Source organism: Phalacrocorax carbo, chromosome 1 (assembly GCF_963921805.1).
Source record: "Phalacrocorax carbo chromosome 1, bPhaCar2.1, whole genome shotgun sequence".
Lineage (NCBI taxonomy): Eukaryota > Metazoa > Chordata > Aves > Suliformes > Phalacrocoracidae > Phalacrocorax > Phalacrocorax carbo.
The window spans coordinates 58,213,149-58,226,411 of NC_087513.1; the positions used below are offsets into that span (position 1 = coordinate 58,213,149).

Here is a 13,263-nt window from a genome sequence, read left to right on the forward strand (position 1 = left end):
CCACCTGATCTGAAGCCTCGGGGGTTTTTTTCGGCCACGTCTCACTTTTCTCCTTCACAGCGTGATTAGGCCCCAGTGGCCTGAAGGATCCGATGGCGAGGGAAAACGGGGCGGTTCGCGCATCCTTAGGGATGCGGAGGGAGCCGCCGGGCTCCCATCCCCAGGACGGGGGTGCGGGGCCACGGGAACGCGCCTCAGACGCCCGGTTTTCTTGGCTTGAGGCTACTTAACCTGCCCGGCGACTGCCAACACAGCAGGCAGCGCTGCCCGTCGCCTCTGCCAGCCACGGCCTCGAGTTCCCTGCCAGGGCAGCCCTCCAAATGTGCGCTGCCTTGTCAGCAGAGCCGGGCTCACGCCGAAACACGAGTCACCCGCGACGGGAGCATCTTGACTGGCGGATGCTCAGGCGCGTTCCTCTTTGCAGGGACCTAAAAGGAGGCTCTGTGGCTCCTAGAACCAGGATGCCGCAGCAACGGGTTCGCAAAAGGTTCGTAAGAAAGAAAAGAAACTGAGGCCCGGCTCCTTTGCAGACTGCATCGGTGCTGGGATTGGCAAAGCGGGGATGCGCCTGAGCTGGAAAGCAGAAAGCGCTCGTCTCTCTTCTGGCAGTCAAGGAAAAGGACGCCTATGATAGAAGACCACGCACAACAGCTGTGTATCGATGGGTCTACATTTAACCTAAGCGTAAAACAGACTAATGGTTGGGTTTGAACCTGCGCTACACGAGGCTTTTTCAAATCCGTCCTCCAAGCTGAACTCCGCTCAAGCAAGAGACCCCGGTAACCCGAGTTACCGGCGTGTTATGGCACCCTCTCACCTCCCAGCTCCGAATCAGTGGGGGCAGCTGGGCGAGGGCTACCCACGCGGGAGGATGCGGGGAGCCCTTCTGCGGGGCTGGGGTTTATCTCGGGTCAGCATCCCAGCGCGCAGCTCCTCCATCCCTGAGGATCAGCCTAGGGAGAGGGACTCGGCTCCCCCAGCCGCCTCCTCCTTTGTCCTTGGAGAAAACTAACCATTTCTTGTATCTCAGGAAATACACGGAAATGAGGGGGGGGAAAAGTTCCCACGGGAGAAAAACGACAGTCCCGCCCACCACGAAGACTCGCTGTTTAAAAAATGGGGAAAAAAAGGGGGGCCACCCCAATGACACCTCCTCCTCAGTCCTTCTGCGCTCAGTGGGATGCTAAGGACTCACCCGTTAGAGCTGGACTTGGGCCGCGGAGAAAAGGAGGGGCATGTACTTTTAAAAGCCCCGAGGAGTCGCCGACAGAGCCACCCGAGTCCTGGCAGCAGCCGCCGCCTTTCCCAGGCCGCTCTCCAGCGGCCCCGGTCAGGGACAAGGGTGCCGTTGCCTCGGCGGGACCGGGCTGTACCCACGGCGGCAGCGTGGGGATCTCCCTGCCACGGCTCTGTGTTGTCCCCCCCCACCTTTCCGAAGCGGAGATGCCACCCCCAACCCCTGTGCCGGGACCTGCCCTACCACCGGGCCCAGCCTGGGCTATCTCAGCCAAACGGCTCCTGCCCAACCTCTGCGAACGAGCTGGACCGCTTGCCACATGGGCAGAGTTTCCTGGAGAAAACAAACCAAATCCTAGGAAACACATTATAATTCCTAAACGTGGGTTTTGGGTTTTTTTTTTCGTTGTTTTGGCGGTGGCGGGAAGCGCCCGGTGCCTCCCGAGGAGCCCACCACGGCACGGCAGCTCCCCGCGCCGCCACCTCCCTCCCAGCCCGGCTTCACCGCCTCATATCGCGGAAGATTCTGCAGCATATTGCGCATCACGAACGGGATCTGTAGGATTCGCAGGGATGTGATAATTCATTCAGCGAGGATGGTGCTTAATATGGACTGGCCCAAAAGAAACGAGGTCTAAAAGGAATATGTGTGTGTGAAGGGGAGGGGGAAGGGAGAAGGGGGAGAGGTTTGAAGTGTTTGAACGATAAAGGCGAATGTTCTAAAGCTACATTACATTTGCTTCCCGACCTCAGGAGCAGCTCGAAGCTTGGCATATGCTGCCGTTCCTTACTCATCACCGAGTATAACCGGTAAAGCTCGTCCTGACTTACTAAAGGAAAAGGCTCTGCTCTGCACCACTGGCTCCGCCACAGCACCCTTGAGCACTTGACCTTGGCACAACTCTTTCTCCAGCCGCTATCGCGACAGACCCTGGCGCTGCTCCAGCAAGTCTTAGTCTCCCAACCTCGCAGGGAGCGACCCCCCACTCCCCCACCCACCCGCGTGCTGCCCTACCCCGGTCCCCACAAAGGCGTCCCGGTGGCCCCTTCTCTTTAGCCGAACCCTCGCGTCCGTGGACTACTCGGTGCTCTGCAAAGTGGAGAGCGACAGCCCGTGGCACTCACCCACGCAGAGCTATATAGCTGGCGCGGCTCCAGCCGCTCCCGGTGTGCCGTCCCCACACAGCACTGCAGCTTTGGTCATATGAGCAGAAATGATGAGAAAAGCACTTTTTAATCTTTTCGCACTTGCTTCCCTGTTCAAACAGTTGCAGGATGGCTATGACTGACGTGCTCAGCGCTGAGGATATCAAGAAGGCTGTGGGAGCCTTTTCAGGTGAGTGCTTTTTCTTTTTTTTTTTCCTCTACCCCCTCTTCCCCCCCCCCGTCGTCCCTTCAGCCTAGGGTAGCGGGGCATTTATCTAAGCTCGGGGAAGATGAGAGGATCCCGCAAGACAAAATATCAGATGTCTTTTCAGAAGTGCGGCGAAAGCCTGACAGGTTTATCAAACGCAGGGTTGCATCCTCAGCAAAGTTGCCCTGCACATTACGGAGGTGAAATATTTATTTTAAAGGAAGGTAAGCCGTAACTGCGGACAGACTTTGCTTCTACCGAGAGGACACTTTCAAAAGGAACAAAAGCCTCGGCGAACCAGGGTGGATTGATGTGGGATAGGGAACACAGCCGTGGATGCTGGCAGCTTCCCACTCACCCCCGAAATTCAGTTTCAGGTATCGCAGAACTGCCGTTTCTCGTTTCAAGGAGATAGGAAACCGCTCTTTCCTTGCCTCCTATGCGGAATCCCCGGGTGAGCTTTGCTTTTCGGGATGGGGCAGAAGGCAACGAGCAGAGCAAGCGGGCGCGCTGCTGGACTGCAGAAGCTTTCTGCAGGAGGAATGGCTGCAGCGGTCCCCGCTTCCCCCTCAGACCACTCCGGCTCTCAGATACTCCCCACCTCTCTAATGTATCGCGACCCCTAAACTGAGCAAACCCAGTCGCGCTTACAGCGGCGCAGGTAGTTAAGGTTACTTTTAAAGAGACGCCAGAAATGGTGCTCCGGGATGCACGCGTTACACACACGCCCCCCGCCCCAAAACTCCCTGGCTGATGGCACCGCCGGGGCGAGCAGCCTCCCTCCGTCCCGCTCCCCGCGATGACCTTCCCAAAGAGACAGAAGCGCAACCCCCGCCGAGGCCGAATAAACTCAGCAGCCGGAGTCGGAAGGACCGACCGACAGCTTTGCTCGACCCAGCAGCTGATTTTCTCATTAGCTTCCATTGTTCTGGGGCCATCCCCAAGTCCCGCAGCAGACTCAATTAGGGGCAACTAATGACAGATCTCAGTCAAGCAGATCCCGAAAGAATCAGCCTCCTTATTTTTATGTAATGGGAAAAGCTACGGCGGGGATAAGGACGCGTGGGGAAGAGAGAGAGAAAAAAAAGTCCACAGCAGGTTTTGGAGGTCGCCGCTTTGGGTTTCTATCCCACCCCACAGACAAGGCTACTTGGGTGGGACACAGGCGGGTGCGGCTGAAGGACAGGAGAGGTGGGACAGGTAAAATCATTTATCTCGGCTCCGATTCCAATAGCTCCGGGGTTTTGCCGCCGCCGCCCCCCGGCGGCCGTGCCTCGGGGGTCGGACGGGCAGCGCCCAGCGCTCCCCGGCAGCGCCCGAGCCCAAAACCACGATTGCCTTTAGCGGTCGAAATGCAGCACTGGCTGCTGGTAAGTCTTGAGGAAAAACGAAAGAGAACTGAAAGAGCCGTGTGCTCAGAAGCACTTCTCGTCAACGCTAGGCTCTGTGCTGCTTGAGCAAGAGCGGGTTTTTTGGTTTCTTTTCCCAGGGGTGGAAACGTCAAAAAGTGACTGGAATCTAATAGTCAGTCTGCTCTCAGATGACTGTTTTAGCGTCAAACTTGGCAAAAAAAAAAAAAAAAAAAAAAGGGTTTAAGGCACTGAAACGAGACCGAGCAGGTCAGACTTCAGCTCCCAACTCTACCACAGACAGCCCGCGTGACCTTGGGCAAGCCTCCATCCCCATGGAGCTCAGCTCTTCACCTGCAAAATGGCGACTCACTGGGGAGCCAGGAGTCTCTAGGGGCTGTGACCCTCTCCCCTGGGGTTCCCTTCATCCCGTACATCCACCTCACCTCCAGCTCCCACCGCAGCTGGGCTCGGCCTGGCCTGCCAGGGCAGGGCGCGCAGCAGGATGGGAGCAAGCTGCGGGTATGGGGTGGTGTAGGTGTCAGTGGCTTTTCCTGAGCAGTTCTCTGGGTTTTCATCTCCTATAGCGGCTGAATCTTTTAACTACAAGAAGTTTTTCGAGATGGTAGGACTGAAAAAGAAGAGCCCTGAAGACGTGAAGAAGGTTTTCCATATTCTTGACAAAGATCGAAGTGGCTTCATCGAAGAGGAAGAATTAAAGTAAGTAAAGATATGTCCTTTCTCAAGTAACCTCACCTTAGCAGTCTGATTTCTTGTTTTATTTTTCACAAGACCCTAGATAATAGCATACAATTCCATCTCTCAACTATTATTTGTGTGCAAGTCAGTTGTTTGCTGATTATATGATCTCAAGTGTGTTGGAGGGAGCTAGCTGTAGCTTTTAGTGCAGGACCCTGAAACACGTGACTGATCAATACCTCACACAGAGCTCTTCAGTCAAACAGCGTTTCAGAGTAAAGTGCTGTTCCTGAATGTTAAAGAAGGTCAATAACAGAAGATCCGACCCTGGATTCCAACTCAAATATCACAACAGTGGTACAATTAAATACAAAGTGAAACTGTTCTAAAAAAACTTTCCTTTCTCCCATGCCCCCTCTTTAGGTTTGTGCTGAAGGGCTTTACCCCCGATGGAAGAGACCTATCGGACAAAGAAACGAAGGCTCTTCTGGCTGCTGGAGATAAGGACGGTGATGGTAAAATTGGCGCTGATGGTATGTGATTAGAGGAGTAAACTTTGACAGTAACAACCCAGTATTACTCTTACACACAAGAACTGAGGAAATCTAGGAATCACTGGGGGCTGTGACCTTCTGAAGGGCACAATTTGGACTTAAGGAAATGCCAAGCCCTGCTACGTTTGCCGTGCCTGCTTGCAGGCCTTAGGGGAAACAGGAGCCGAGTTCTGACACTAGAGGGGGCAAGAGTTGACAGACACCGCGCTGCAGTCACGACAGCACAGCACCAAGCACCCATCCAACTCCTGCTTCAGTTAGTTTAATTTTTCTGTTGGTCTCAGTGCAGTGAGGATCAGGACACTGACAGTTCAAAGACCCGGGCTTGACCACAAAACTTAGAGAAAGAAAAAAAGCTGAGTACCAGCGTTTCTGCTTGATGACTAGTAAATAGGAAAAGTAACGCATGACTTAGCAAAGCAATGCTCTTAAAATTCGAAGCACAGTCAGTCTGCTACGGATTTCTATACAATGACTGTCTACCCAGTTTTTGCTGGTGTTTATGTGGGTCTTCACAGCTAAGGAAGCTTGTCACTCCCTTTTACTAAATATGGGAACTACATGAAAAGAACAACTTTTCCCTTTACAGCATTGCTTAAAAAAGCAAACTGCTGTCTTCTATTCCCTCTTGGATGAATCAAATTAGCCCACATATAAAATTTCTCCTTTTTCCTCTTTCTTCTGTATCCCCAAGACACATTGGAGCAGACATGAAGAGATGCATTTCTGTATTAAATCTTTTTTTGATCATTTCTGAACTAAATCAGACATGAAGAGATGCATTTCTGAATTAAATCTTTCCTCATTGAAGGAGATAGTAGCAGGTTTGTGGTCAGAGTATTAAATCACCAAGACAGCAGGTAATTGCTAAGTTTCCACCATATCGACAAGCCACATGATAGGGTGAAATCCCCAAAAATATCTAAAAAACCTCACACCTCTGTGTTACCCGATCTCTGGGGTTTGTAAAAAATATTGTCTACAACTAAAAAGCAATTTAAAAAGTAATAAAAGGCAAAATAAGGTTAACTAACATAGATTCCCAGTTTAGAAGCTGAAAAAAATGACATACAAAAACCACCCACTGACATACTAATCAAGTGATACATGGGCTAAACCGCCTGCCCACAGCACCCTGGCACGTCAGCGGCTATGATCCTGCTTCTAGACAAAAGCCTCTAAATTTCTAAGGTCATGATTATACCACAGTTGCAGAGCAGCAATTGTGAAGCATCTAGGGGAAGTTCCCGCTAAACTTCAGCAGCGCTGCTGAACCCGAGGAGCATGCCATCATTTGAAATTTCATGTGCTTTATTGTATGGGTCCTCCTTAGTCCAATTAAAATTAGTGGCAGTGGCACTAAAATCAGTGGGCAAGACTTTCAGAGGAAAACTTGATTGAGGTAAGTAAACTTACAGCTGATCCACCAACCGCAAATCAGATACATTTTTGGTTATTTCCAGAAGGCTTCAAAATGAAAGCAGTATCAATTGGGATAAGAGAACTATACTGCAGAATGATTTTGGCTAATACAAGAGGATACAGCGTTAACTTTTTTATTTAAGATCGACCATAACCTTTTTTTTTTTAAGTTGAAACAATGCCTGAAAGCCAGTACACTGTAACAAAGCAATATGAAACACCTCTTCTCCTTACCTCTTTCTTCTGCAACTTTTACCCTTCCTTAACTTTGAACTGGAATTACTCTGAATTTATACATGATAATGAGAAGAGAACGAAGGGCTTTTTCCTTTTGCTTCTTCTGGCCACATCCCTCCTATACAACATTATTGGTTTCTTATACATTTCTTAAATTTGACTCCAACAGCGAATTGTGACACTGGAAAGGCATGCAAAGTTAACAGCTGGGACTGTGACCGAAGGATGAGGATGACAGATACTTTCCAGCTCTTCCTTTGGTTCATAAATCCAGTTGCAGATTTTATAACTGCCTAGGTAAATAAAATGTAAGGTCACAAACATACATCACATTCATACTCGGTATTGCAATGCTGTATTTCTGTTGCAAACCATTTGTTTGTTTCCCTGTAATTGAATTGTCAGGCCTCACTTTTACCCCTTGTTTCAAACATCAGCTTCGTACATCACTAAAGTACATACAAACCATGCAGCCTTTCACAGGGTTTAACGTTAATTCTCCAGAGGGCCCCTGAACACTGTCCCTCAGGAGCCCACAGCACTTGTAAGAACTGATCTTCATGGATTTTTAACACCACAGAGCCATCTTTCTCAGACGTATCATCACAAACATTAACCCCAACCCAACCAGCCTTCTTCCAGTTAAAGGCCCCACGTGACAAATTTTCTCTTAGATCTCCTGCTCTAAACCTTTTATCATTCCTGCAAGTCTGTTCAGCTCAGAAATAGTTCCACCATCTTACCTCTTGTCCGATCAAGATCTGTCATTTTTGGCTGATCTGCCAGTTTTGAACAGTTGAAAACTTGCAGCTTGTTCATGCAGGACACGATCATCTTCTGTGTGATGTCGAGCCCCCTCCATCTTCCACTGATGTGAACAGAAGATGACGAACTGGAAAAAAATTGCAGGCCAGCTTACCCAATAAAACTGCAAACAGTAGCTTCCAGATTGGATTGGGAAGCGATGCTGAAGCAGCTCTGTCAGCTTCAGGACAACATTTATAAGAAAAAGGAGAAAAGAGAATGAAGATTTTGGCCCGTAATATTTTTAAATGTATTTTGTGTGTTAGCCCTGGACATGCACATCATGACTTTCAGTTTCTTGATATTAATTGACTAGAGAAAGTACCTAGAGAACTTAAAGATGATGCACTGTAGACAGAACAAATCCAAATTTTTATCCCAGTAAGTCAAAATATTTTCCTTGATACAGCTCAACTTCTGCAGATATTTTAAAATATTTCAATTATTTTCTTTAAATGCTGTAAAAATGAGACATGAAGCATTCAAAATTACAATTTATAAGTCATGGTCTTCCCCCAGGTAAGTCAAGACAAAAAAGAAAAATCCTTTTCAAGACCATCTTTTCTTATCCCTCTTTGTACACTTGTATCTTCAAAAATAAATTAGTGTAATTCATTACTTATGAAATTTCTGAAACAGACTTGCTATTGTATGGGTAACGTTAAAAATACAATCTGATGAGAGAAATCATTAGCCTACAACATGTCCTCTGTAATTATATCTGTCAGTTCAGTAAAATACTACAGGGTATGCATGAGGCTGGTGTAAACTACTAACTATACTGAACACAGTGAAATAATCCCCTCCTTTTAAATCAGAGCTTTGACGCAAGATAGCTAGTATATTATTTTACATGACAAAATAGTCTACATCCTTGTAATTTAAAACTATTATTTGTGCAAAGAAAGATATATTTTTGCTTGGAAGGAAATTACAACTGGAAAAGAGGATGTAGTCAGTCACAAGGATTCTCTCGCTAACGGGCCAGTTGGAGGCAATAAACATTTACAAGAATGACCAGCGGGCAGGGGCTAATACACAGTGCCTTACCTCAGAAGTTTTGCATATATGAACACACTTTGTCACAATGCCTCCACAAGCCACCTGTTGTTGGGCTAACCTTCATAGGAAAATAAATACTGAACTATTTTACAAGATTATTCAACTGGAGCATCTTTGAAATATTTAAAGTACATTGAAGATCCTGGAAAAAATATAAAGCATACCGCAGTTATTCATAAAGGAGTATTTTATGGTTTGCTGGCTATCAAAAAGTACCCGTAAAATATATTTCCATTAAGTGATAATATCACTACCATAATATAATATAGAAAATATTTGGCTGCAAGTCTGAATAACCTTTCCCAAATATATTCCATAGACACAAATTATTATAAAAAGGATTTAATTTAGCTGTAGCAAGTATGACAACTTGTTCTAATAGAAAATGCACAGTTATTTTTCCCTTTTGGAAAGGTTTCATCCATTGCAGTTCATGTTTCTCTCTGCAGGATTTATTCACACAGTGATTTAATAATCATAGCCTTTTTCGGTTTGGTTTTTGGTTTGGGGTTCTTTTTTTTCTTCTTCCCAGAATGGCCTGGGTTTCTATCACAGCTACTTTGTATTATCTCTTCAATTCAGTTTGCAAAACTTTCGATCTACGTACCCACTGTGTACAGGATTTATACGCGTTTTGTGTTAAGTAATCTGCATCACTGATCCTAATTTGGATTTACGTCTTTCAAAACGATGGATACATTTGGATTTAATTTAAAGCCTCTGACACTTTTATTTCTCAGTCTGGTTTATCAGCGTTTGGCAACCTGTTTTCTGGGCGTGACATCAAAAGTGCTATCTGTAAAGATCACACTTGTTAAGAGTTTAGCATTTTTCAACTGAACGTTAGAATGTTTTTAAAAATACTTAATTTCATCTTCTTTTTTAGTTGCAAGACACTACTCTTCATTATGCCAAGCTTCAATAATTTTCTCTTGAGCCTTTACAGATGACTGACTCCCCTCTTCATCATTTTCCTGTCAGCTGATTAAGTTAAACCCATAAACCACTCTCTCTAGATACCCTCTAATCCCTTTATCATCTTTGTTGCCCTTCTTGGGATTCCCTCCAGTCTGCCACTCTTGATGCCCTGAGGCACACACAACTGTGCAAGGTATTCTCAAGCGTAACTCTTCCAAGGGTAGGTGGAGTCAGGAATTTTAACCTCCTTGGGTAATACGGTATGCAGAGGGCAGTAGGCCAGGCAGCTCATCACCAGGACACAGATGTGCCTTTTCCATGCTTTATCACCCTGCTGAAAGGCATTATACATACCACAGCATAAAAACCCCAAATTGCAGACAGACACATTTATGTAAATATTATGGATGTAACACTAATAAAAGCCATGGGGTAAAATCCTGGCCCTCTGATATCACAGGAATTTTTCTCTTTATCACTAGTGTGGTCAAGATTGCTACGGAGGTTGGTGTCAGCCTTCTGTTTTTGTAATCTGTCATTTTTAGTCAATTTGCCATTGCAAAATTGAGTTTAAATGTAATATATTTAAAATATAGGGACACAAATACTCTGAAAGACTCATTAATGAGCCTCTTTGCCAAACTCTGATATAAAGGAAATTTATCTCATTGCAAAATTAAATTTCTAGTCCTTGCCTTCATCCCATTGAGATTTACAAAGGAATAACGGGGAACTAATCAAGTTCTTCAGATGAATAGTGGCGGACAGCCTTGACAGCCTGGCATGTATAGCATTTCTCCCTTACCCTCAAAAAAGTACTTTCATTTCACTGTAAGATTTCCCAAGTCATACTTTATCTTTAATTAACTTGGAGTTCTTTATTCTTCTGTTACTGTGATGTTTCTGCTACACTAGTGTCTCTGTAATCATAGTAATATGCTTCCTCCTTCTTTACATTTTCTTTTTTTAATATTTTTAAAAAATTTTTCCCTTCTCCAGAATTTGCAACTATGGTGGCTGAATCATAAAGGCTTTGACCAATGCAACCCCTTCACCCATCCTTCACTGTTCAATTCCAACCACCTCCTGCTGACTGCTTTGGCTCCTGTTCTATTTATTTATGTTATTTTATACTCCAGCTCTGTTCTCTGCAATCCTGCAACTCTGTAATTGTGCTGAAAGACACTGTTAAAATAATAAAGGTCACATCAATCTGGGCTTTATTCTCTCTCACTATAACGTGTTTCTTATTTCATGTAAGCTTGGCACACGCTGAGAGAAAGTTTTACTCTTTTTTGCTGACCTCTCTGCTGCTTTATCCCTAGCCAGGGTAAAGCGGGAAGAAATTAAAAAAATTATTTGGGATAAAACATGCATATAATAGCTATTCAGTCCAAGTTCTGATCTGTGGCAAAACTGACTGCAGTATTTTTAAGCCACCCCTGCTAAATGGGTGCATACTCACAGCCTGGAAGATCTCTAGTGATGGCAATTACCCAACTTCATTTGGCAGTTTGTTCTTTTGACTTAATCAGTGTTAGAGCTGAAAAGTATTTCCTAATATTTCACCTACATCTTCCCTGCTGCATTTTGGAGATCAGTAAATTGATCCTTGTCTGGACCATTTGTTAAATTTGCCTGGTGCAGGGGACTTTTGGACAGGAATATCAGTTGGTGCCAATCATGCATGGGGATAACTTTGTGAACTACTAAAAAGCAGTCACTTCTGAAACACAGGATATGTTTACTAGCAATGTTACACAACTATGTGGGAGAGGAAGAATGGAATACTCACAAGAAACAACAGTATGAATTTCAGGAAAGGGAACACCAAGATTCAGGTGTGATGTTACTGTTGATGCTCCCACTGTTAAAACAGTATATCAGAAAATCCCACCAAAAAAACATTCCTTCTAAAACTTTACCAAGGAAATTAATATCTTTCTTTGAGTTACATATAGGAAACTGAGACTCAAGCTAAGGAAATGACTAGCCAACAGTAAGCCTATGACAGAGCCAAGAGCTAAACAATTGTTTCCCAAATCCCATTCAGTAACTTTGGCACCAGCTCATGCTTTTCATCTTTTTATTTTTATTTTTTTTCTAAAGCAAATATTAAAGGATGGGGGGAATCACTTTTAGGCAGCATCTTCCCCACGTCTCGACAGAACATTGATTACTACTGCAATAAAAAGGAAGGATGTTTGCCATTTCTGGATTCCAAACTATTCCCTGCAGCAATAATATCTTATTCCGTTCAGATTTATTATCACTAATTTAGCATAAACATGGAGATAAGGCTGAAACCCTGTCACCATCACATTGCACAGAATACCATTCTCTGCCAGAGCAATTACCTGACGCTGCTTGGGAAGCCAATAAACACTCCCTAAAGCCATTCTAGATTTTCACTCTGTAGTATCTTGCAAAGAAGACTTTTTGCTGAAGCTGATATGCATTCAAAAGAAATCCTTTGGTTTTGCACAATGTATATATGGATCTGAAGAATGTATTGATTTTTAAGTATTCTTAATAAAGCAAATGAAAATGGATTGCAATGAAGCAAGACAGTTTATTTACTTCTTGACAAATGCTGACCTCAAGTGGCAATAACGCGTAATTACAAGAGGGCTACAGAAAAAACATTAGGAACACAGCTATTGAAGTATCATAAATGAAGATCCATGGAATCAGAAACCAACGTAAAAATCGCTATATAAACAAATCACTTTACAGTCTCTTTCTATTCTTTAAGCCTCCAAGGATTTATATTGTAATGTATCACTGGATGGCATGAAAGCTGAAATTTTATCCAGGCTTTCCTAAAAAATAGCACAATAGAACAAATATCAAATAAACACAGCCATTAATGAGCCTAAAAAAGATTTCTAGTACATTATGTGAAATTAATTAAGTTACAGCAACATTAATGGGGATATTTTACTGGCATAAAAGTCTGAAGACCCCAAAGATTCCCATATCAGTCTATCTTCACATTATTCCCTCAATCCCTCCCAAAAAAAGCAACACTGAGTGTCTAATTTGGCCTGAAATTTTTCAGCTATGTAGTAATAGGTAAGATGAAAAGAAATATCCTTTTACTTTCAAACTGAAGACGTGACAATATGGATACCACTTACAATGGGTAGAGAGACCTCTAAAATACCATCTTTACTTTTCATGCAGACAGTACTTGACATTCTAAACATGCATTTGGTCAGGATATTCAAATATGCAACTGGTATACTCAGAACTTAGGTAATAATAAAATCTGTTTTAAACCACTTTTTTTCTTAACTGTATTTTAAATTCAAAGTTCAAATTTCAATATTTCATGCCTGTATCACTGAAGCAAAAAAAAAAAATTTCAAACACGTGTGTAACATAAATAAATCTCTGCCTAACCCTAAAATGACTGTTTTATCAATTATCATCAAACTATTACTTTTTTTCACTGCTGGCTCTTCAATGTTTATCTTAGATTCATACTTTTCCCACCCAAATTCCTTCCAAACCTTCCACAAATCCTGAATTGTTCCATTTCCAATTAATAAAAATTCTCATAATTTTCCTGTTAGGTGGCAGTTATCTAGTAGTGGCTCAAAATGCAGCAAACATGCAAAATTTT

The 13,263-nt window shown here is 44.3% G+C and overlaps 2 protein-coding genes across 2 annotated transcripts in view; one reads left to right on the forward strand and one right to left on the reverse strand.

Moving 5' to 3' along the window:
- The window catches only part of NCF4 (neutrophil cytosolic factor 4), a 57,625-nt gene that overhangs the window by 35,573 nt on the left and 8,789 nt on the right, over positions 1-13,263 (reverse strand). The window contains exon 2 of the mRNA XM_064455385.1: positions 7,595-7,743. The gene's annotated coding sequence lies outside the window, so the exon portion shown is untranslated. The remainder of the gene's footprint in view (positions 1-7,594; positions 7,744-13,263) is intronic.
- PVALB (parvalbumin) lies at positions 1,972-10,861 on the forward strand. Its single transcript, XM_064455437.1, has 5 exons — positions 1,972-2,046; positions 2,505-2,572; positions 4,527-4,659; positions 5,062-5,171; positions 10,635-10,861. Exons 2-5 carry the CDS (start codon positions 2,512-2,514, stop codon positions 10,661-10,663), a joined length of 333 nt encoding a protein of 110 aa, XP_064311507.1. The 5' UTR covers positions 1,972-2,046; positions 2,505-2,511; the 3' UTR covers positions 10,664-10,861.

Bases quoted from the DNA above. Each gene is read 5' to 3' on its own strand.
- PVALB (XM_064455437.1), top strand. From the start codon at position 2,512: ATGGCTATGACTGACGTGCTCAGCGCTGAGGATATCAAGAAGGCTGTG. The intron at 2,573-4,526 runs GTGAGTGCTTTT...CATCTCCTATAG, and splicing joins GGCTGTGGGAGCCTTTTCAG to CGGCTGAATCTTTTAACTAC. The intron at 5,172-10,634 runs GTATGTGATTAG...TCCCTTCTCCAG, and splicing joins TGGTAAAATTGGCGCTGATG to AATTTGCAACTATGGTGGCT.